At 41.4% G+C, this 24025-nt stretch overlaps 1 protein-coding gene across 3 annotated transcripts in view; it reads left to right on the top strand.

Annotated features, from left to right (window-relative positions):
• Positions 1 to 24025, top strand: part of SMAD1 (SMAD family member 1) — a 48806-nt gene that overhangs the window by 19584 nt on the left and 5197 nt on the right. For all 3 annotated transcript variants that reach the window (XM_055728241.1, XM_055728222.1, XM_055728232.1), the window contains exons 2-5: positions 2347 to 2969; positions 16379 to 16636; positions 19387 to 19503; positions 23379 to 23600. In XM_055728241.1, coding sequence (XP_055584216.1) covers positions 2570 to 2969; positions 16379 to 16636; positions 19387 to 19503; positions 23379 to 23600 — 997 coding nt within the window. In that variant the 5' untranslated portion in view covers positions 2347 to 2569. The remainder of the gene's footprint in view (positions 1 to 2346; positions 2970 to 16378; positions 16637 to 19386; positions 19504 to 23378; positions 23601 to 24025) is intronic.

Below are 24025 nucleotides of genomic sequence, written 5' to 3' on the forward strand. Positions count from 1 at the left end.
AGACTTCATACTTTCTTTTTTATTAGAACTTCAACTCAAGTCTTTTAAATATTGTATTTTTAATTTGAATGAATGTGAAGTAGAAAGCTTGACTTGATTACTTGGTGATGTAGCAAAGTTTTGTGTGTGGAACTTGTATCTTTTGTTGCAAAGATACAGAAAAAAGATATTGAGAGTATTGATACAGACTATATATGAAGTTGAGAATAACTTGCTTACGAACACATTTTAAGCACATGTACTGCGGTTCTGGTAATACAGTTCTCAAGTTAGCTCAGCATTTTAATAGAGCTCTTTACCCTGTATGTAAGGATAAAGTAAGTATACCTGTGGTACAGTCAGTGACAGTAATGGAGTTTCAGTTCATTTAATAGTATGGCATATGCCCAGGTAACAAAAAAAATATCTTACATTTGCCCCAGGCTGATGTGAATCTTCCATTGCATTGACATTATTATTTCAAATACAATTCTTAACATAAAAGAAATGGGAAGTACCACTCTGGAGTGGAGGTAGACATGGTCCGTGTCTTAGTCCATAATCATTATTCACATAAAAGTAGTTTATGCATTCAGCATAATAAAACTGAACCTTTGCAATTAGATAATTGTTTTAGTGACAAATTAATTTGAATCAAGTGGATGGTTTTCAGCTTAAAGTACTTCAAGAATAGTAGTACAGTATGAAACCATTACAGTGCATGATGGCCAGGAGGGTAAGCGTGGCATAGCATTTACAATTCTAATATCTGCAATCTTTTTGTACTATAACTCTGAAATTCTGTCTGATGCAGGTGTGATGGCACCTTCTATTCTGTGTGTGTATAGGGTGCTGGTTGGGTGGTTTTTGGTTTTTTTTTGTCTTTCTGATGACAACAAAAACATTCATATCCTTTTCCCCTTCCCCCTTCCTCTGCAACCTGTTAGTATCCACTCCAGGATACGTTTCCTGTCTGTCTTCATGCTCTGTTTGAAAATCAGTGGTTTAGTGCTCTTTGTCTCGTTTTCTCCTCCCTACCAGTGCAGGGTCTCCTGCTTCCGCCAGCAGAGCCTTTTGCCTGCTCCCAGCCTGAGCAAGTACAAAACTTGCTGGTCACAGCTGGGGCTTCTTCGTATGTGGAGTTCCTCCCCCTCTTCACCCATCTTCTCATTCCTATTCCATGTCTCCCAACTTGAGGGCCACTGTGCCATCTAAAATCCTCTTATCAGGGCTTCCTATTCCTTCGTATGTCCCTGAGTATGTCAGACAGGCATTGCAATGGGAAAGGTCAGGATGTAATCAGTGAGGTTCTTGGTGTTTTTCTCTCACAGTCTGCTTATGAGCTTGAGGGCTTTTTGGTGGGGTGAGGAGATGGAGTTTTCTTTCTCATGTGAGATGAGTGAAGGCAAAGATCTTTCTAGTTTCCTTCCTCCTTTTTTGGTTTGTTCCTTAAAGTAAGTCAGAGGTGAAGCTGAACTGTGTTTGTTTCAGATTGGTATATATAAGTCTAGTGCAGTGGTTTTTGAGCTGCATCACTGGCAGTTTGGAGAGGACTGTGTAGCATGATGCTGTTGGGGCATATTGCTTCCAGCTGCTCTCCAAAAGAAATAAGAAAAGCGCTTGTCATCTTGCACTGGTTCTTTGGGACATTTTACTGATTAAGGTTGCAACAGCTGATAGGCAGAGGGAGTGCTCTTCACACTTAATGGTGAAAGAGGAAATCTGAGGGACTATTTTAGGCTAGATTTAATACGAACTACATTTCTAATACAGAACCCTTGCTCTTTTGTGAAGTATGTGTGGGAATACAGCCATGTCATCTTGTGTTTTGGCTCTTTCTATCGAGCTTCTCATGGTACTGACTGAGACCTTGCTTGGCATCGAGCAGAAGTATTGTTTGAAGCTGGCAAACGCAGTAGCTGTCCCCCTTGCTGTGTGGCACAAAAATGACTAAGGCCACACAGCAAATCAAATGAAGGAACTGAGCTGATGGGGAATTGTCCCATCACCTACCTCTCTACCCCTTGCCCTCTCCTCCTGCTACTCCCCCCCTTCCCCAACCTCTTTTGGTTTTATGCTGTATCATTATTTTCCAAGGTGATCACCTCATCTGTTCAGGTCTGTTTTGGGGAGAGGGATATACAGGGTTCAGCAGCAGGCCCTACTGCTTAAAAGTCTTCATCAGATGCGCCTTGAGTCCAGTTGTGGAGGCTGTCAGGACTTTCTTGGGGTTTTTTTGATATTGGTTGGGTTTTGATCACACCACTTCTGCAGGCTGGGGCGGGGGGGAGGGGCGGAGTTTTCAATTGCTCTGTTAATTTAAAAGGTAGAATTATTTTTTTCTCTCCCTCTGATATTCTCCTCCAGGTTCTTGGCCAAAAGGCTTTAGAATAATGAGAATGTCACGGCTGTCAAGAGGGGATGTCAGCACTGCCTTCCTGGGACTGGAGGACTGAAAAGGAGAAGGGACCAGAATTATTTGATACAGGCTGCTTTTGACTACTTCACAATTTGCTGTACTCTGGTGGTGGTGGAAGAACAGGACAGTCTCTCCTGCCTGGTTCTGTGTTACCACCATAGTGGGTTCACCATGAATGTGACAAGTTTATTCTCCTTCACCAGCCCAGCAGTAAAGAGGCTGTTGGGATGGAAGCAGGGGGACGAAGAAGAAAAATGGGCAGAGAAAGCTGTTGATGCGTTAGTGAAAAAACTGAAGAAGAAGAAAGGTGCTATGGAGGAGCTGGAAAAAGCATTAAGTTGTCCTGGTCAGCCCAGCAACTGTGTCACAATTCCTCGTTCCTTGGATGGCCGGCTTCAGGTTTCGCACCGGAAAGGGCTACCACATGTAATTTACTGTAGAGTGTGGCGCTGGCCAGACCTGCAGAGCCATCACGAACTGAAACCGCTGGAATGCTGTGAGTTTCCCTTTGGTTCAAAACAGAAGGAGGTTTGCATCAATCCCTACCACTACAAGAGGGTAGAGAGTCCTGGTAGGTTCTTGCTTGTTTGTACCTTTACACCTTATCTGAACAATGCAAAGTATGGCAATTAATCATGTGACTCATCAGCTTAAATAAGCAGAAGTAGCTGTTTGCGCATGTCAGATTCTTCCTCTGCAATTTATCTGGATGTAAGCATTAATTGGTAGTTCTCGCTTTCACAGGGTGAATGCTTTACTTGTGTAAATATTTTATCAGTATGGAGAGGCATAGTCTTAGTATATGCCTCAAGCTGCTGGCCCTGGTATCACCTGGTTTTGTTGGTGACCACTATCCCTCAATTAATTTGTTTTTTACTGAGTTGTGCAGGTCAGTGAATCTCTGAAACATTGCAAGCTAACGTAAAGGATTATTGCAGTCTGTGCTTGAAAACAGTTCTGATGTACTGCGGTAGGAGTATTCTTATTATTTCCAGATTTTTATTTCACTTTTCGCTTTTGTTTCTTCATCACTCAGAAGGTAGTATGTCTTTAGAGTCTCCAACAGTTTTAGCCTTTTGAAAAGACTGAATTTTAGGCAGCAGAATACAGTCCCCTCAACTTAAAACTTTGTATTAACATTTGGTTGTACTTAAAAGTTTTACTGTCCTGTAAGCACAGTTGGCTTACCTGTTACCCACTTCTCCACTTCTTTTCTAAGGTGCAGTCATTTCTGGCTGTCTCTTCTTCAAAGGCCAAACCTCTTTTTGGTAAATCTCTGCTTAATTTTTGTTATGCAAGTTTTTTATCAGGGAATACTTCCAGGGACTAAGATGAAATGTGCTTGGATGTTACCTACACTAGGCTGCAGCTACTTGTGAGGTTGTACAGGGACATCTGCAGAAACGCACTGTAGGTGTGGGTGGACTTCCCTGGTTTAAATTTGGGAAGTCCATCTGTGTTAGGCATTTCAGAAACTGTGATGCTGTCTCTGCAGTGTCATGGGCATCTTGAGAACTACAGTAGAAGTAAGACTGTTGCAAGATTGTTTGCTTTTCTGTGGATAAAAATTGCATTTGTCTTGGATCTGCAACACAGCATATCTAGGTGTTAAATATTTTCCTTTGGTGTGTTAGTTGGAAATCATTTGAGTGGCAGAGGTAATACCCATTATGTATGTATGCAGCAGAAGCTTGAACAAAGGAACTGTGCACTGGAAAAACACATCTTAAAAAATTTGAAAACTTAAAAAGAATGTTAAAATTCTTAACAATTCTGTGTTAAGCAGTAGCGGGATAATAAAATAGTCATGTCCTTGTACTGCTAGCTGTCAGCACACGTCTGTGCATTCGGTATTCCAAAATACTTAAAACTAAGATTCCTGAAAGACATCTATTTCTGTCAGACTGAGCAACAGTTGGGCTCTTAACTGTTACTGTAATGTTAAATGACATGTTGTAACTCATTTTGCTTTAATCTTGGAAACAATTACTGACTTTAAGAATGTTTTCATTTGGACGATTTATACCATATTTGTAAATGTCCTGTCACTTCAATGAGATATACAAAATAAAAATAGAATAGAACTTTCAGAAGATGTCTAACTAAAATGTGCATTTAAGTTGAGTGCTGCTGAGTAGTTTAAGTGATAACTTTTTTCCTCCATTTCCCAAATATAAAATTATCTGTAAGCCTGAATTCTGGATTGCTCTTTAATTGTTTTTGGATTAGATAAAATCTCTACATTCGTCTACATCCAGCTATGGAATTTTTGCTGGAAAAAGATCCAAAACAGTAATGTTAATGAAGCTGGAGATGGTAGAAATAAAATGCTTCCCTTTTGTCCCGAGTACCCTTCTTCAGGAAAAACTAGATACTCTTGGTCAATTGCCTAATAGACAACTGGGCAGTTTTCTTGTAAGTGTTAGGGCTGTAGTCAGTTTGACAGAGCTGATAGAAGTTTTCAGTCTTTTACAAGCTTAATTGTGCTGCTCTAATCACTTAAAATATTCTGAAGGTAGCTGCTGACTAGGAGCTAGGGTTCATTTCTGCTGAGGTTCTCTGTTAAATCAGGGTCTGGAGGTACAATGTTATATGCATACTGAAATTATGTCTTGAACTTTTAACGGCTTGCCAAAGTGTGAGAATGGGTTTGAAGCCCAGTGTGGTTTTACTGAGGTCTCTGGCTGCGTATGTAAAGGAGAAGGGTTTTATATTTAGTCAGTCACAGATCTGCTGTTGTTTTGAGGGATATTGCATGGAGATGAGTGGGGAGAATATGGCTTTTGGAAACAGGTGATAGCTGAACTCCCGTTTGACATGAAGAGCTGTGCTTCGTAACTTAGGACTTCTTTTTTCCTGTCCTTTCCTTGTTCTTGCTGTCCTCCAAGCACTGTCTTTATCTTCATTTCCTGACAGTCACTCCCAAATTCTGCTAACCATTTTTTCCCATTTTTGCCAGGACATTAAACCACCATTATTGCTGCATAAGTGCTTATGCTTTGAGATTAATGGGTAGTGGGAATTCGTGTATGACTCACTGTTTCCAACAGTCTATGGACTCGAGCAGATATCAAGGTTTGTGTTTCCAAGGCTATAATTGCAGCCAGGAGGGTTAGAAATGTACTTGCTCTTGACAAAACAAAATTGGATGCTCAGATTGTGTACGATGCACATTTTGGGTGCAGGGTACATTGTGAAATGTTGGCTCTGCTTGTCTGCAGTGAACTGCTTTGTGCAGATCCAGTTACCAGAGACCTAAAGCGTATGGTGCATGCATAGGATGGCATCTTTATGTTCACTCTTTTGCTGATTGTAGCGTGATTTGTTTCAGCGTCTGTAAGTTTTGAGGAGCAGATTAGTGGTAAATCCTTAAATACGTAATATCAGGTAATGCTTTATGTTGGGAAATCAGTGCTATGGATGCATCTCTGTTTTCATGTTGCCAGAGGGATGCATGGGTGTTCTACCTTGATACTTTATTGCACCCTTGCAGTTTAGCTTGAAGATAAGCTTGGAGAACAGGAGAGCTGGCATGCTGTGGTGTGTCTCCCAGCTACAAAGCTACACCTGAATCCAAATGAGACTTTTCTGTTAGCCAGGCTAGATAGGAACTGGTTGTATACAGTTGAGAGGTGGTGGAAAACTATCAGCAGTCTCAAATAGGGAGCGTCCCAGGTGTCCCTGAGCACAGGCTCTGCTGCTGCCTCTGCATAAGGAGGAGAACATGGCATCTGGAATGCACGTGGGTGTGATGTGGCGGTACCATATTCATTCCTAGCCTGACCTAGAGGCTCTGCGCAGACACAGGTGCCTATCTGATCCTGTGGCGAATCGACCAAGAAAACCGAACAGACAGAAAACTGCTTATTGGCAGGGTTAGCTTGGCAAGCTCAGTGTCCTCGGTTTGCTCACTGCAGTCAGATGGGGGCAAGGCGGCACAGGGTGGAGGCAAGGAAGGGTGACCTTCCTGGGACAGCCTGACACCTGGTCAGCTTGGTATCAGCAAGTTGCCCCTCGGGTGATAACCCGATCTGTGGCAGGGTGCATAAACAGCTCCTGCTTGCTGTGTGGTGCCAGCACAGCTGTTTGTGTGGCTTCGTGCTGAACCAGATCACAGTCATTTTTTCCTTCCCCTGCTGTGTTATCTTCCAGGCTGATCAGAGCAGCGAAGGGGCTGTGGGAACATGTAAGCCAGCACAGCCCTGAGGATGACATGTGGGAAGGAGTGGAGGTGGTGGGAAACGAGAGGAGAAAGTAGATGCTGTTTTGTTGCTGTGGATAGAAATACAACCTTGGACTTGGCTGCCAGGAACAAATATCTCCTCAAGACGTGTTATAGTACTACTGCTCTTTTGTACGTCTGTTGTGTGCAAAATTGTTTCTGGTGCAGGGTGGCTAATGGCTGTCAAATTTCTCCCTTGGCAAGGCAAAGCAAAGCTTTTCATTAGGGAGGGCAGGGTCTGAATTTGATGCCTGTTAGAAACTGGCACACTCGGCTGGTGTGCTCACTTGGCCGAATCTGTTTTTCTCCTCAGTTTTATGTTTTGGTTTAGAAATACCTGGTTATTAGGCTCATACCTGGTTTAGGACCATCCTTAAGTATGACCAAGTCTTGAGAAATAATTAGGTGTAGAGCATACCTAGAAGCTGTGAGAAAAAAGTGAACATGATGTTCCTTGTATCTCTGAAAATACCACAAATGACCTCTCAGATTTTGCTGGAGAATGTGTGAAATGACATTTGGAAGTCCATTCTGAGATACTTTGTTCCCTTCTGTTCCTTTGGTTTCTGTGGAGATACAGCCTCTGTCGCTTGCCTCTGTCCTCAGTTATGTCAATGGGATCAGGTGAAAGATGTCATCCAGAATTTAGGGGAAAAAATACTTTTTTTTTTTTTAAGCCTGGATCCCGTTTGCTCTGGCAGCAAAACAAAAGGAATGGGACAGTGAGTAGGGAGGATGAAGAGATGCTTAAATTGACACTGCTTTAAAAAAAAACCCCAAACCTAAATCACACCTCTAAGGTGACTTTAGGGGAGGTGGTTCAGTTCTTGTGCCTTTAGCTAAAGGGAAGGAAGGAAGGAAGATGAAACAGAATATTTCATTTTCTTAAAGTGCTAGTGAACGCTACCTCTTGGTTCCGTCTGATGCAGAATTGTGTTAGTTTGCCTCTACGAAGCGTTCTTGCTCACAAGCCTGCTAGATTGAAAAGGATTTGAGTTTATAGTATGTTACAAAGGAGGCAAAAGAGGCGTTCGCTTTTATGTTTCATGCGTGGGAGCGGTTGTAGGTTCAGAGTGTTTATGTAAACGGCTGTCCCACCCCACAACTGAATGTTGTTTCCTGAGAGTGTGCAGGGTCTAATACCTGCTCAAAGGTCAGGCTTGGGAGAAACCCCCTCTTCATTGAGCTGAGTGAGCTTAAACCTGCCTTGGGAAATGCAGTTAACTTCTTAATATTCATTTCTGGAGGTGCTTACTGATGCTCCATTGTGCTCGAAGCATGCAATCACAGGGATACTAAAACAAGTCAGTCCAGAAGCAGCCAATCTGTCGTCTGAAATATTCTAGTTGCATGTATCAGCCCATTAGCACAGCCACTTGGAGGCAGAGAATAACTATACTGGTTCAGGTTTTTGCAATTAGCAATAAAGCGTAGATAAAAAAGGCTGGATGATTTTTCCTCTGTTAAGCTTCTGCTCTTTATAGAGATGTCTGCAGCCTGCTCTACATGATGGAGCTTTATGAAGCCGATGATGCCCATGTTCTATCCAAACTAGGGGATGAGCAGTGGTCAATTTTTTTGTGGTGCACTGTCAGAACAGTTAAATTTTCAGTTCTGCCTAAAGATTGTGATGTTCCTTTCCATTATAACCATGAACTCAAGGTGGATGTCTGCTTCAGGAAGCTTGTTTTTGGCAAGAAACATCTTACCTAAGTGTACAGCTGCATTTTGCCATAAGAACAGGCCAGGTCTCCAGGCTCTGAGGAGAGCGGTAGGTGGTGTGTCATGCTGGTGTTGCTCCTAGTGTAGACACCTTGCCTATGACTTTAACCTGATTGTTTTCCTATATGTCTTGATCTCCCCTGCTATTTGCTCTGAGTCTCCATAAGGCTGCACACCTACTGCAGGCTCCAGGGGTGCAGAAGGAAGCTTAAAACTGGAAATCCAGGATGAGGCAGGTTTAGAAAACACCTGCAGGTCCTGGAAGTGAATGCTTCTTGAATGTTCCTTTGTACAGTGCTGCAGCTGTGGTCCTCGGTGAAAGAAAAATAAGGCATATTTAAAGGAGTTTAGTAATGCCATTTGAAATCACACAGATGTTTGTTCGTGTATATTGGCGTGGTCATGCTTGTGAGCTCTCTCTCTAGGTACTTTACAGAAAAATGAAATGCGTCAGTTAGTCATCCCCATCTCATCCCCCTGTACTCAACTGGCCTAGGATCGCTACATATGCTATTGAATATTCCCAAACTGTTTCTAGCCAGGGTAAATTGAGAAGAGGATCGTTAAAACCCCATCACGACCTACTCCTGCGCATCAAACCTGACGCAGCCTGGTGTGGCAGGTTGCCCATGGGATCGCTAGTACCGCTTTCGGCAAGCAGCAGGGTTCCAGCGCAGCTCCTGGGGCTGTCAAATTGGCAGGTGCTCTGAGTCTGTCAAAATCAAATTTGGAGCCAGGAGAGAAGTTGTGAGTAAGCAGCTAGTCCCTTCAGGACTGTGAGCTTGCATGGCTGGGTTTCTTGGGGTCCTGGGACTTGCTTGGTGGCTGCCACCTGCTAGCACTTGGGAGAACGGGGGTCAGCATGAGAGCCTGCATGCTGTTCACAGCCAAATGGAAGAGCTTTGATGGCCTGGGCTGGAGGGAGCCCAACAGAGCAGCTGCTGGTGCAACTCCCACAGCAGCAGGCCTGGTGGAGGATAACAGCAGCAGCGCCAGGCATTGGAGCGAGGGGGAGAGGGGCCAGAGGAGTGAAGGCGAAAGGGAAGCTGCTCCAGAGAACATAAGGGAGTGGAGAACCAGTGCATGCCTTTGGAGTTAATAGGTAGAACCAAGTTAGAAAAATCCTTGTTCCCATGTGATTTCTGTAGCAGGATTTCTGTGCCTCTGCAAGCTGGGGGTGAGGGAGCTGAGAGTGTTGTCGCGGGGACGTTTTGCCATATCACTGTGTAATGCTGCTGTTGGGTGTAACTTTAAAAATAGCATGCTGCAACAGGTGGGCACAATTATAGGGTGGTTTCCCAAAATAGCAAGTAACTGTCAGTTTGCTTGGCATGTAGTAGAAAACTTTCTTCATGGCAGTTTTGCAGAATTTGGTTCTAAAATTCCCCACCACAACCAAGCTGGGGGAGAGAGAGGAATTGAAGTAGGCAGAAAGGAGGGAATGGTCTAATAACAGGATTTTCCTTGTCTAACCTCACCATGTGTCAGAAAAACAAGCTGCAATAAAAGCATAAAAGTTGTCGAGAAGGATATGTTTGTGTCCTTTTTATTTCTTTAAAATTAACCACATACAGATGTTTCTTCTGACTTAAAAGACCAGACTTCCAAGTTTTAACCCACTCGGTAGGATGGTGACTGTGGCTTTCGTACAGGTAATTTGAACTCTGGTCTGTGTAAACGTCTGAGTTAATATACACTATCGCACTATAACTTCCTCCTATATCAGGACTGCTTCTCCCCCAAATCCGCTTACAAGAAATCCTTTGCTAATGTGCATATAATTAGTACTAAATTCTGAAACTGGCCTTGACAAATCAGTTCAATCAAAATGTTAGCTTATCAGAGCATCCGCAAATAAAATCTAATGTTAGCTGAATATTGTAATGCAGGAAGTGTACTAATATTCCTTGCCAAATGCATTTAGACCAGATGTCTGATGTAAAAGTAAAGTCAGTAAAGCAACAATTGTTTGGGGTTTTTGTGTGTTTTGTGTGTTTTTTTGGTTTTGTGGTTTGTTTTTTTGGGGGGTGGGTGGTTTTTTGGTTTTGGTTTTTTTTTTTTTTTTTAGTAAATACAGTCTTCAGTTGTAACTATATAAAATGACAAATCAATGGGGTCTACTGAAACTGTAAAATAGAAGAGTTGAGGAAGCAAGACGGTTCTCAGGTTTCTCTGGGAGTAGAAAGCCTGGCATGTTTGTGTCACCCAAAACAGGCTGCTGAATAACTAGTATTGAGCCTTTTCACTTGCCATTACTAGAACTTAGGTTTGGAGCAAAAGTCTAAAATGCTGACACTTCTGCTTGTGAGAAAACAGTAAAGCAAAGCTCTGCTACCACAGCCAGTACAGCTTTGCTTAAGCCGGGTGTTACTGGAACAACATGAAGTAGCTAGATCCTCAGAGATTGCTTTTGCCACAACACTATTAATTTTTTTTTTCTAACCAGAGTAAACCCTATCCTAAGTATAGACACGTAAGTGTCTTAGTATGTGAGAACTTGTCCTTTGGTCAAAGAATACTCAATTTTGCCAGGTTTTGTTTTAGGCAACATGGGAAAACCTAATGACATTAGAACTTTTCTTTCTACTTGGTGTTTTATTGTTTACAAGCAAGATCTTGGCAAGACCTTTCAGTCAGCGTGCTTCAGTGACTCCCTAATGCTACAGACAGCAAGCAAAACTAAGCACGTTCAGCTGAGCATACGTTGGTACCTGCTCTGTTCCCACCGTGGGACTGGACTGCTTGCCAGGATGCCACAGCCAGGTTCAGCTGCTGTGGCCTCAAAGGCAGGAAATTAAGCTAGGAATCTTCAGGAGGGTTGAAATTTGTTAGTTTAACACTGCTGCTGTGGGGTTTTTTTGGTGGTTGTTTCCCCTCCCTCCCCCAACCCCTCATTTTTATTACAACTTCGTCTTTGCAGGATTTTCTATCTGGAGTACAAGCCGCAAGTTCCTCCTCCTGCCCATGTTTTCATACCCATTTCCACATAGCATGAACTTGTGTGTGAGGATTTTCCTCCTTCCCAACCCACAGTTCTATTTTTCTAGGAAAACATAAGTGGCTTTGCATAAATTCATATGAAAATACAGCTATATGATGCTTGGAAATTAAAGTACATTGTCTAATGATAGTACCATCAGGTCTTCATTAGGGCTGAAGGCCCTGGTGTGCTATAAGCTTGTATAAACTCTTCTGCAGAACATATGATGACTAAATTGTCATGATTCTTAAGAGCAGAAGGTGCAGCAGCAGTTGTTCATCTTTTTCTTTTTTTTTTTTTTTTTTTTTTTCTTCCCAAAAGCTCACAGAAGTAGTAGAATCTACTGTGACAAGGAAAGATGATCAAAATCTGCTTTCTTGTTTGTGGCCCCTTGTATTTCATTACCTGATCTTTCAATTTCCAGGCATGGAAGGAGAGATACCTACCCAAATGTTAGTGTAACATGGAAAGGGGGAAAAGAGTGAGCCCTTGAGGGAAGCTATCTGTCATTTGGGCTTGTGTAAGATAAACAAAACCCATCTGGACCAAAAGAATGCTACTTTGAAAGTACAGCAGGTCCTTTCGCTTGGATTAGGTGGGTTTTTTTTTAATAGAGAAACTTTTTTTAAAATAAGTTATATTAATAAATGGGAGACTTCCTGTGTTTGCTAAAATCATTATCTCCAGAATGTGAAAATAGAACAAAAAAGAAAACCAAGAAAATCTTTACTCTAGGACAGCACACCTGTTAGTTTTCTGAAAAACAGGATGACGTGCTGGGGACAGAAAAAAGAGAGATCAGTAGCGTTCTTCAAAGGCCACCATTACATTTTCATAAAAGCATTTCTTTCTTAGTGTGGTTAGTTGGAACATTTATCTGAACAACCAGGTTGTCTTTAGTATAGCTTTTGTATTTTAGCATTCTTGGCTCTTAGATCAAATAGCCCTGTGGGTGAAATAGCCCTGTAGCTGTAATTTCTTTAATACAGCTCCAGTTGTTTGGTATGGGCATACTCTGGATATTATTTGAATGGTAAAAACAAGCTACCCAGTTCCCAGGCTGTCTTGACAGATACAGCATCTCTTCTTAGCTACAGTTCCACAAAATACCCTGCCTGACTTCCAGGTGATTTATCTTCCTCTTCATTACTAGTAGCATTACTGCTAATCGTCATGTATTAACTCTCAACTCCAGGTCCACGTTGACACAAAATCTTGGAGCACAGTTGAGTCTCAGTATAGCCCATAAAACCTTTTAATCTGGTGTTTGAGAAAGTTTGGAAATCACGCTGTTGGATGGCTTGTGGTTCTACTCAATTAACTGGTTTTAACCATTTTAATATTAAGTTGGATTTGCAAATCTGTTGCAGTAGCTTTTCAAGACAACAGTGTATTTAGTAGTATGTTTCCTTTAAATATATGCACCCCTACTGAATAGAAACAATGATTATTGAAAAAAAAAATCATATATTTTTTTGTTTGTGTTCCCTTCCGCTGAAGAAGGTAAAGAGGAAGGGGAAAAATTCTGTCTGCAAACCTTTAGAGCAGCATCCTGTGGAGATCCGCACAGCAAAGATGCGTGCTGCTTCATTATTTTATAGCAACAGGTGTGCTGGCTTAGCACAGAATAACTCTTCTCGTGCTTTCTCCCCTTCAATTATACCTCTTCCTGGAGCTGGCAGCTGCAACAGAGATCAGCCTCCTCCCCTGCTGTACTGAGCCTCAGTAATTTGTTATTCCATATGGTTGAGGTTTGCAACTCAACCAGAAGCTCAGCGCCTTACACAGGGGTGAGGGGAGCAAGGAGGCTAGGCATCCCTCTGTTTTGAACTCTTGGCATCCTTCCATATGTGCAAAGGGTCCAGTCCCTGCTCAAGTCTTCACTCTTGAGTGAACAGCATTCAGATTAACTCATTTGTGACTCCAGTAGGAGCAGCTAGCCTGCAAAAAAGTCTGAGCTGCAGAAAGATCAGGTTATGGCAGTGAGTGACTGTCTTGGAATTTGACTAATTAGAGCGCTTTAGTCTCTGTCCCACCTGACATGGCCTTTCAGGGCTTTTAATCCTCATTTAAGGTTGTATGTATGCAGGGAGGATGTGAATTAGGGGCAGCGCTCAAACTAAATTCTGCAAGGGTATTTTTGAGACAATTTGTGCTGTATCAATACCAGTTGTATTCTTTTTTCTTCTCCTTCCCCCTTTTCCATATGTATTTTGAAGAATTTGGCATTTAATGATTTGAGGTTGAAGTAGCTGAACAAAAAGTATAGGTTTGCATGAGGGAGAGTTGGGAAGAGGAGGCTTGTTCTTCTTTCAAGTCTTAAATGTCACCAGTGTTTCTGCCCAACAGGAGAAAACATGTATACACCTCGGCAAAATCTGGCACTGCTTTATTTTAATTACAGAAAGCATACAGAAAATATCCTGTTCTCCTGCTATTTTAAAATGCTATAAATCACGTGGCTTCCTGTGATGTCATATATGTCATTGTTTAATGGGAGGTAGGGCGGTGGGAAATGTAGGTATATACTTTCTGCACAGATTACTTTCAGAGAAGTTAATGGTTTTGACCTTCATCCATAGGAAAGGAAGAGATAGGAAAGATGTATTTTTAATGCTCGGAAAAGTAAGGAAGAATCATAAAGGCAGGAGAAGGAAAATACTTTTTTAACACATGATCTCATTGTTACTTTTTTCACTGGTAATTTATTAGCCCAGCAAAAGTTGACTATGACAAATAAATAGTGCTTGACCTCACTGCAAAAGGACTGCTAGGTTCAAGCTTAATTCTGAGAGATCCTAATATTCAGGGAGATTGGGTTTGACATTTGCCATGTTGTGAATGAGAGGATTTGTGATGTCCACGTGAATGTTGACGGACTTTTTTTTTAAATGGCTTTTTCCAGTGACATGTGAGGACAGTTGCATTAGAGGCAAGGGACAGTCTGCACAGCTGAGGGAGATGCAGCTTCTCCTTGGATGTTTTGCAATTGAGAACGTCAATAGAATGACAGATAGATGTGTTGGCTCTTAGGTGAAATAGCCCTGTGGGTGAAATTGCCTTGTAGCTGTAATTTCTTTAATATAGCTCCACTTGTTTGGTTTGTTTCAGAAAATGTCATAGTTAGGAATGTCATGTATTCCTTGTATAGTGGAGTTGGTTAATTAAAATTTTCATATTTAAACAAATCAACTTGGGGGTGACATCTGCCTCAAGTATTTGAGATATGTTGGAATCTCAGTGAAGCTGCTCTAAGAAAGTGAGACGTCAGATTAAATATTTAAAACCTGCTATTGACTTTTAAGGGGCAGCCTTAATTGCAGTAGTGAGGGTTGGGTTTGGTTGGGTTTTTTTCAGTGTATGTTCAGTGAAGATTCCCAGTATAAAACTTCTCATGCATTAATGCCGCTAGTGGGCAGAAATCTGGTGGCTTAATTTCTCCCTTAGGCGTAAACCAAAAAAAAGAGTAAGAGAAACCTGCTGCTGGTTTGTTTTTTTAGGTTTTTTTGTTTGTTTGTTTGTTTGTTTTTAATTTAGTTAATCTGTGACTTGCTTTAGGAATAGTGACTGAGTTGAGTGAGTTTTCTGTGTGGCATCCTTTTGTACCTGTTTTAGACATGGACCCAGACCTCGGGTCTGGTCTAAGTGTTGAGCGATGTCCTGATATTCTTGGGCTCCAGGATGCTCATGTGAATATCTGAATGGTTCTGTATAAGCAAAGTGCTAGAACAGTGAAGTTGCCCCAGTGTCCTGGAAGAACCTGTTTGTCTTGGCAAGAAGATGGGTTTTTTTGCAATTAGTTTGTAATTGAGCCTTTTATTGAAGCAGCTATCTCTGAAACACCTTTCTTAATCTGAGTGGTAATTATGTGAATATAGGCTTGTAGTGTATGTGTGCTCTTGTTCCTTTTCTGTGTGCCCACCAGATGTTGGAGGCAAGGCAGGAGTCTCCAGGAGAGGGGATGGTAGCCTGGCTTGCTTTTGCTGGTTTTTGTGGGTTTTCAGCACCCTCCCTTGAAGGTGGGCTGTCTTGGGGGCTTTCTTCCAGTCCTGCTCAGCCATGGAGGTGCTGAAGGGGGGCAGATGTGGAGAGGAATAAATTTCCACTACTCTGTGCACTCATCTCCCTCACCTCACCCTTGCCTCTCCTCTTACCCCTGTCACCCAAAAATCTTAAGCTATAAGAAGACTAGCTTTTAGTCCTTCGAGTAGCTTGGACTTTGCTGTGTGATGTTCAAAGGTAGAAACTGAGGCACCGGAACAAGAGCTGATTAGTTTGCCTTGGTGTATCTGTTACAATGTTCGTATTCCCAGTTAAAAAGAGACCTTTGTTTTCCTGCTGGTGAAGGAGGCCTTGGGAGTGCGGTGAGACTCGTAGTTTCTGATGTGTGTGTTTCTCTGATCCCATAGTAGCATGTAGTTGGGGCTCAATTGCTGCTTGGTTGGTTTTTTTGAACTACATAATTTTGTTTAAATTGCGCACTTTGTAAACTGACTTGAAGAGTTAATAACTGTTTTAATACTAACTTGTAAGAACGTAGTCCAGGTTAAAAATGAAATTACAGCTGTTGACACCAGACTGAGTTCAAGGCCTATTAGTATTAGTATTGTCCTCAGAAAAATATCTGTCCTTATTAGCAAAGTTTTGGGTTACGGGCCATTACGTGATTAGCAGGATCACAAGTGCAGCAAAATGAACTGCATGTCAGCAATGTAATGTGCTTACTTCCCAGCATTTCTTTGTGTGAATAAAGCTAAAACACAGCATTGTGGTTTGTTCTTGGCTCTTCTTCGCTGGCCCTCTGTGAAAACAAGCTCCCATCTGGCAAACCAGGTAGCTAGCATGATCGCTGTGGATTCAAGCTATGCAGTAACCAGATATAAGGAAAAGAGTTCTTGCTTAGACATGCACTCCTAGATTTGACTACGTTGTTTTTAAGACAGATGTGAATATGCCTTAGGGGAGGAAGAATTTGGCTTTTTTTTCCGCTGTATAGCCTAGTCCATCAGAACTGAGTCTCTAATGCTGTGGCTTTTCCCTCTTTCTCCCTTTCCAGTCCTTCCTCCAGTGCTGGTTCCAAGGCACAGTGAGTACAACCCTCAGCACAGCCTCTTGGCCCAATTCCGCAACCTGGGACAAAATGAGCCCCACATGCCGCACAATGCTACTTTCCCGGACTCTTTTCAGCAACCCAATAGCCACCCGTTCCCCCACTCGCCCAACAGCAGCTATCCAAACTCGCCTGGAAGCAGCAGTAGCACCTACCCGCATTCTCCTGCCAGCTCAGACCCAGGAAGTCCTTTCCAGATGCCAGGTACAGTCAACTTTGGTTCCCCATGAGAAGGGGTTGGACGTCACTGGTACCATGATTTTTTTGCTTTAATAATGCCAAATTATCAGCCAACACTTGTGTTCAGTAGCAAGCTGAGAGATATAAAGTAATAAAGACTATGTAATCACTTTGTCTAGTAATAATATTGAGGATTTTAATATTGTGCCTCTCTCACTGTTACAATGTTACAGTAAAACTCTTCTGGGGCAGGGGGGAGGGATTCAGAATGTTTTGGGGACCAGTTCGACAGTTTAGACCACAAAGTATAATGTTTAATGCACAAGAAGTGTAATGCTGGAGATCATCCTTGCTTAGGAAAGAGATAATCAGAAATCCAGCACAAGGCTTTAATTCTGCAGAAGGATGTTTCTCAAGGGGACTATGCTATGGCTGCTTGATAAAGTTTATTTACATAATGATGTAATTTCAAGAAACAAGTATACTTCAACAGAAAAATTGTTCTTTAAAGCCCTGGAAAGAAATCTTCAGACTGTTTAACTTCCTAAAGTCAAAGATGTAACAACCTTTCTTTTGTCGAGTGATGTCTGTAGAAAATTCTGTAAAGCTTTTTTATGGTCTTTCCATGTGGTTGTATAAAAATACTGTAGAAGCAGTCTGTGACACATTTCTTGATCTAAGTGCTAGGAGAAGGATTCCATACAAATACTTGCAGTGCTCTGTTTGCATGTTTTCTTCCGGGGCTGAAGGAGGGCATGTGTAAACAAAGCGGCAGACTTGTAAAAATCTGTTTTCTATTACTTGAAATGAACTTCCATAGATTTCTGCTGCTGATATGTATTTTTCTTTAAAATTTTCTCTTGTGAGTGGAGACTGCTGAATTTGCAGAGGCAGGAGGGAAGGAAGGAGAGTTGGTATTGGCTTTTCTAATTTTTTTTTCACTTTTTTTTAAGTGAAAAGATGCCACAGAGCCAGCTGTGTTTCCTTCCTTTTTTTTTTTTTTTTTCTTTTTAGTAAAAATGATTGGTGTGATTGAGGCTCTTCCAGCAGAGATAAAGGCTTCTCTGGCAAGGTCTTCCTGAACACTGGCTTGTGGAAGTTCTCTTGATCTTTCAGGGTCTGTTCTGTTCACATGCCCATGAAGACAAGCCAACAGCTGCAGTCAAGAAATTGAACTAGAGGAGAGGTCAAGATACTGACATCCTTCATGCTTAGCTCTGGACAGTTGTCTGTCTTGCACTAATGGGGAAAGAGGGTGACTTTTGGAAAAATACAAAAAAAAAAAAAAAGAGGAGCAAAGCAGTTATCCAGAGATCTTGAAAACTTTTAGATACTGGCTGATTTGCTGCCTGTGGCCTTACAATCTTGTTTCCCTATCTGTGCATCACCAACATGTTTGCACACAAATGAACATTTAAGGCTTAGTTAAAACACGGGGTTTAAAACTCCAGGGCAGAGTGTTAAGCTTTTAATGCAGTCCTGTTGTTGTCTCAAGTCTTTCTCCACTGCTGTCTCTTGTCCAACTGAGAGTATCCAAGTAAGGGAATTAGCAAGGTACCTGCCAGCATTAGATGTAAAGCTCTCAGCAGAGTATCTGCTAAACAATAAGCAGCTAATAGATTGCATTAACATGTGTTTTCTTAAAAAAAAAACCAAACAACAAACCACACCACACCAAAACATCAACAAAACCCCAAAACTTACAAAGCAGTAGTGGTATGATCCTCCTGCCTTTTGTTGATGCTAATTTGATTTTGGAGGTTTTGGAGACCCCTGTGATTATTTGCTGTGGTAGTTTGCAGTCCATGCTCTCAGTAGTGGAAGTAAATGTGGGATGAGCAGCAGCCGTGTTTGCCAGGATAGTACAGTGCTAATCTAATCTCAGCTTTTGCAGTGAAGCCTTGCAGGGATCAAGCCAGGGTTTCTCTCTTTTGCATGCATCTCTGCACAGTTGATTGGAAGGAGAGTGTCCTCTGATGTATTGGGAAATAGTGACTTTGGCAACTTCCTGCAGCTTCTAAGAAGCCATTTGGGAAACTTTCCCAGAAGTGGAATAGGCAGCTGAAGGGCAATGCGAGTACCTGGCTGGAACACTTCAAACAGGGCTAAAAGCAGCGCGTTAGTGAGTACGGTCATTGTGCACGGGCTAGTTTTATGGGAGTGATTCAGTCCTGCACAGGGCAGTACAGCTGGTAAGAGACACTGACAGATGAGTTCTAGACCCAGACGGCTACTTCTGTAGAATTTGGGTTCATGAAAACTTTCTACTGTTGCCAACCTAGGAAAATAGAGCTAATAACTTGCAACGACAATAATAAGGTCCTGAATAGATCTGGGATGTTTGCATACTTTGCTGGTGGAATCATGTTGGAGACAGAAAACTTCGAACTGGAAGTTTTCTGCCTCAACTTCTGTTCATGTTTACCATATTAGGTACCTACTTCTGGCCTGGTCCTGAGACCTTTTTGTTTCTTAAAGTCTACATGTTACTTTGAACATGCAAAAAATGTGGGCTGGAAGCATAGCTGAGTTTTATTTTGCAGCTTGACTGTGGGGAAGTGACTTGTTTTTATCGCAGTTGTGCTTAATATGCACAATAATTCTTTGCTTTTCTGATTCAAGGTCCATGATTGCTTTCTCAGATTGCTGGTAGGTGGAAGTTTATTGCTGAGTCAGGCTGGAAGCTTTTCCAGGCCAAAACTGTTTATGTGGTTATGTATATATACTTTAAAGAGAGGAAAGGACTTGTGTGTCTCTGCCTTTTCTATATTTAGCTGATACTCCCCCTCCTGCTTACCTGCCTCCGGAAGATCAGATGACACATGATACCTCCCAGCCAATGGATACCAACATGATGGCACCCGCAATTCCCCCTGACATACACAGAGGAGGTAAAAACACTTCCTTCTTGTTGTCTTAAGAATAAAGAACTTTCAGGATTTACTTTTAATAATTGAGTTTTGATTTTGGCTGTATGTTGTTTATGGAATTTTTGGCTGTAGAAAATAAAAAAACCCAGACGTAATTTTCTGTGTTGTTGTGAGGGATGAAATAGTAAATCTGGAGATGAAAATTTATAAATGTAAATATTTATTTAGGATAAGAAACTATCATATGACTCTTTAAAGACATAAAATTTATGAGGTTTATTACTTTCTTACTCCTAACCAACTCAATGACCAAAGTAATTTTATGTTTTGTATCTGGAACTTCCACTAATCACTGAACAGCAAGAATTCCTGTGATGCTGCACATTTCTGTGTGTGATGCTGAAATTACATGTGTGCAAGGAAAGGAATCCCTTTTTCTCTATTACGATTACATTGATTTACTGGAAAAATGCAGTTAATGCTATATAAAGCCTACTGAGTTGTGGATGACAGTAGGTATGGTCAAGTATAGCTCTCCATGTAAAGACTTAATCAGAGGATAGATGCTAATACTGACAGTTTACATAAACACCCAGACATATTTTACATGGGCAACTGGAAACTGTTTTTTTTTCCAGTGAGACAGTACATCTCATGAAATGGTGTTTTCTTACAGTGTTTTTGCCCTGAATTCTAAACTTCAGTCCTTAAAGTGTATGCTCTGCTTTTAATAATTTACTATTCTCCTGGTCATAAGCGTGTTTGAGGTTTTTGGTTTTTTTGTATTTTGTGTTGTAGCACCTTCTCTCCCCATTTTTGTTCCATCTTTGAGTCGCGCAGTGATAGCACTTGGTTTGGAATTCAGAGCTGTGCGCCTGAGGTGTGGTATTGCTACAGACTCTAAAATCTGTATTAAAAACCTATTGCTTTATGACTGTGACACACACATCTTTTTACACATTGCCTTTTAAAGCCTTTGCAGCCAGCCATGACTGCTAAGTAAAGGATTTAGCGCATTCATCATACTGTGAGAAATAGCCCTTCTAGAGAACACATAAGCTTGCACAGTTGTGGCCCATGCCAAGAAAGAGCAGCAAGCTGGATGCTGTGCCAGAATGATTATCAAGATCACAAGCATATGAACAATCTAGCTGTTGTTTGATTTTTTTTTTTTTTTTTTTTTTTACTTGTTTTGTTGCTAAGCTTGATTTCTGGTTTCAGGAAGTATATTTGCCCTCTCAGAACTATTTGGATAGCTTTTGTGCTAACCTGTTTACACTCTGCATGGAATGAATTTTGCATGTGATAAATTCCATCTGTAGCATTTCCACTTTCCACTGATCCAGTACACTAGGTGTGTATGTATAGTCCTTGCTGGCCCAAAGTATGTTTATCAATGTTTATGCCTAACTGCAGACCTTTGCATTTTTGTCCTTCTCACAAAATGCGCAAGATAGAATTCCTCTATTACATGAGAGTTGATAAAGATAAAAGTGTTTGTTTTTATTCTTGCTTTTTAACTTTCAACCATTTCAAAATAAAAATTGTCTGTTAGTATTTTTCCCTCTTCATACTTTAATATAATGGATTTTCATCTTCATCCCTTCATTTAAAGAAAACAAACAAAACCCAAAACCCACCACCACCACCACAACGAAAAAATCCCTTACTTCTGTGTGCCTTCATGTGTTTATTATTCATATATATATATATGCTGTAACTGCAGTACTTTAAAAAATCTGCTGCAGGTTGTAAAATACGAGGTTTTACTGTGAACTTACTGCAGCATTTTTGTTGCAAACCTTTTAGAAGCATGTTTTTCACAGTGATTTGTTAGTCTTAAGAGATTTGATTTAACAAGCTGCATCCTGTCAGTGAAGTAGGGTAATTTCCATTGTTGGCCCATGCTGGGAATAGAGAGACTAAACGCACCTGCTCTGCATGACTTAAAGCAAATGTAAGGAAGTTAGTATGAAATCTGTGTGAGAGAGATATGATTAATTCTGTAAGAATGGCCAGCTGGCAAGGTTTCTTCCTGACTTTGAGAACTGGGGCAAAGCTGCAGCTTTGATAATTGCTGGCATCTTCATGGGAATTAAAAGTGTAGTAACCTCTTACTAATAATTAATGACTGATAGATTATTTTTTTTCCCCCACAGTGATGTGAAAGGATAGAAAATGCTAAGGTATCAGCATAGGTCGTCTCCTGTTTACCAGTGTTTTAAGCATTATTGGTCAGCAATAAACACTGCTTAGAAGTTTTGCACAGGGATGTAGGATATGTTACCCTGCTTTTGATTATTTGCCACCTTTTGTATCTGCTATGTACTGCTGCTTTTGAGGGGTGTTCGGTTTTTGTTTTGCATGTGTCAGTAAACCTATAGCAGTATGATCTGTGAACAAAAGAAAATGTGAATACTAGTCTTAGTTGACTGCTTCCAGTAAAGACTTGGGGCTGGGGGAGGGAAACCTCTAGGCAAAGAAACAACTTTTCCCATAATACCAACCTGATTTTCATTTTAGCACTTTGACCTGTAGTTGGAGCTTTAATTTGCAAAGTTGGTATTTTAGCAGCAAGTCCAACTGTGCTAGGCTTAGCAGTGAAATAGTCTTGTTCATTCAAAAGAAACCACATAAAGCAACCACATCCCTTCACTAGCCTCCTTTTATTTGGAAGCAGTTTAATGATTTGTAGCTGTATTTGGCACTTGAAAGAATGCACACTGGGTGGAGGTATCAGAAGAAGGTTATGCTGCTGTTGGACGCCCAGTGGGAAACTTTTTGGTAAAGACCTTCTGTATCATTTGGAGAAATTGTTCTCTGTGCACAGTCACAAGTGTTACCTCAAGCATTTCATGTGTTTCTAGAGCTTGGTGGGTAGAAGTCGTGAACTAGGAATTTCCTGTTGGCATTCTGCACAATTCCCAGATTCGGTTAGGAGCTGCTGAGGAGGAGCTTCTTGTTACCAGAGTCTGGAAAACCATGTTCTGAGAAACATACTGTTACTCAACAAGTAATTCTTTTGGTGATGAGCAGTTGCAGATTTTGCATTTGGTAGTACTTGATGAATAAAATGTTCTCGTTAAATAATATCTTCCTCCATTTCATCTGCCTTTCAGCCCAGCGCAATTGTTAGGATCCTGCTCATTAGGCTTTTGTTCAGCCTCCAGTCCCAAGCAGTATCTATTCATACAGAAGATGTGTTTCATGCATGCTCTGCAGAGAAATGTCAGTCTCCCTTAGTTGTTGAAGTCTCCTACCCTTACCCCAAGAAGCCCAGGAGAAAGATTTGTGCACGGCCTGCATGCTGAAAGATTGATCTGCTGACTGTACGTTTAAGCTACCTTGTTACGCTTCTTGGGACCCAAAGTTACAAATGGTCTCTTGTGCAATTGTGTGGTGACGTTTCTCCCTGTCACTATACGACTTTGCAGTAAGCACAGAGGTGACTTGTAATTTGGTAGCTGAGGAAAATGAACTGAAGTAGAACTTAATTTACTTAATTGGAAAGAAAGCCAAGCTGTATAATTGCAGCATTTCTCTGCTCTGTGGGCCCACACCACAGTGTGTTGGAGAAAATGCAGTAGGGCTATTGCGGCACTGCTTGGTATGTGCCCAGGAGCTTTCTGCACTTTTCTGTTGATATCTAGGGCAAACCTTTATCTCTTCTGAGTCTTGTACAAGTAAAGTTGAGGTGAGATTATTCTGTTGTGTGTCTGTGGCTGTGAAAAGTTCAAAAATAACTGAAGATAGAAGAGCCTTCATTTAGCTGCAGTTGCTTATCTGGCTCATCTTTTAGTGATCTTCAGCCAAAATCTGCGGTTTTATGAATCCTTACATCTTGATCCTGTATTCCAGCACAGTTAAATTGTAACGTTTCCATTGTTGCTTTACAGATGTTCAGGCAGTTGCTTACGAAGAGCCAAAGCATTGGTGCTCCATCGTTTACTATGAGCTGAACAATCGCGTCGGGGAGGCATTCCATGCTTCTTCCACCAGCGTCCTGGTGGATGGCTTTACTGATCCTTCAAACAACAAGAACAGATTTTGCCTGGGGCTGCTCTCAAATGTGAACCGCAACTCCACCATTGAGAACACCAGGCGGCATATTGGCAAAGGTGAGTTTTGGATCTTTGCATCCATTTTTGGGTAGGGTGGGGTGTTTTCCTTTCTCTAGACGTGACAACCTGGGCCATATGCATCACGAGCAGACTGCTCTTCCTAGGTACATGGGGTAAGTGCTTGTGCTGGTAAATATATAATTTTCTGGCCAGGTCTTACAAGTAAAGTATTGTTCTTGCCTGGTGTGTAATTACGGGAAGCTTTAACCCTTAATCAATTTTTAATTGCCCAAGGGCTGTCATAATCTTAATTAGAATGAGACCTTAAGGCAGTTTGTCTAATGAAATTTCTTTATTTACCCAGATTATTGGTGTATATAGAAATCCAAATTACAGTTCTTTGCACCGAAGTTTTTAGCTAGCCTTAGTTCCAACACAAGTTAGCTATCCTAACATGTATTCAGGGAGACAACCTGCTAAAA

Source organism: Falco cherrug, chromosome 1, assembly GCF_023634085.1.
Source record: "Falco cherrug isolate bFalChe1 chromosome 1, bFalChe1.pri, whole genome shotgun sequence".
In the NCBI taxonomy this organism is placed as follows: domain Eukaryota; kingdom Metazoa; phylum Chordata; class Aves; order Falconiformes; family Falconidae; genus Falco; species Falco cherrug.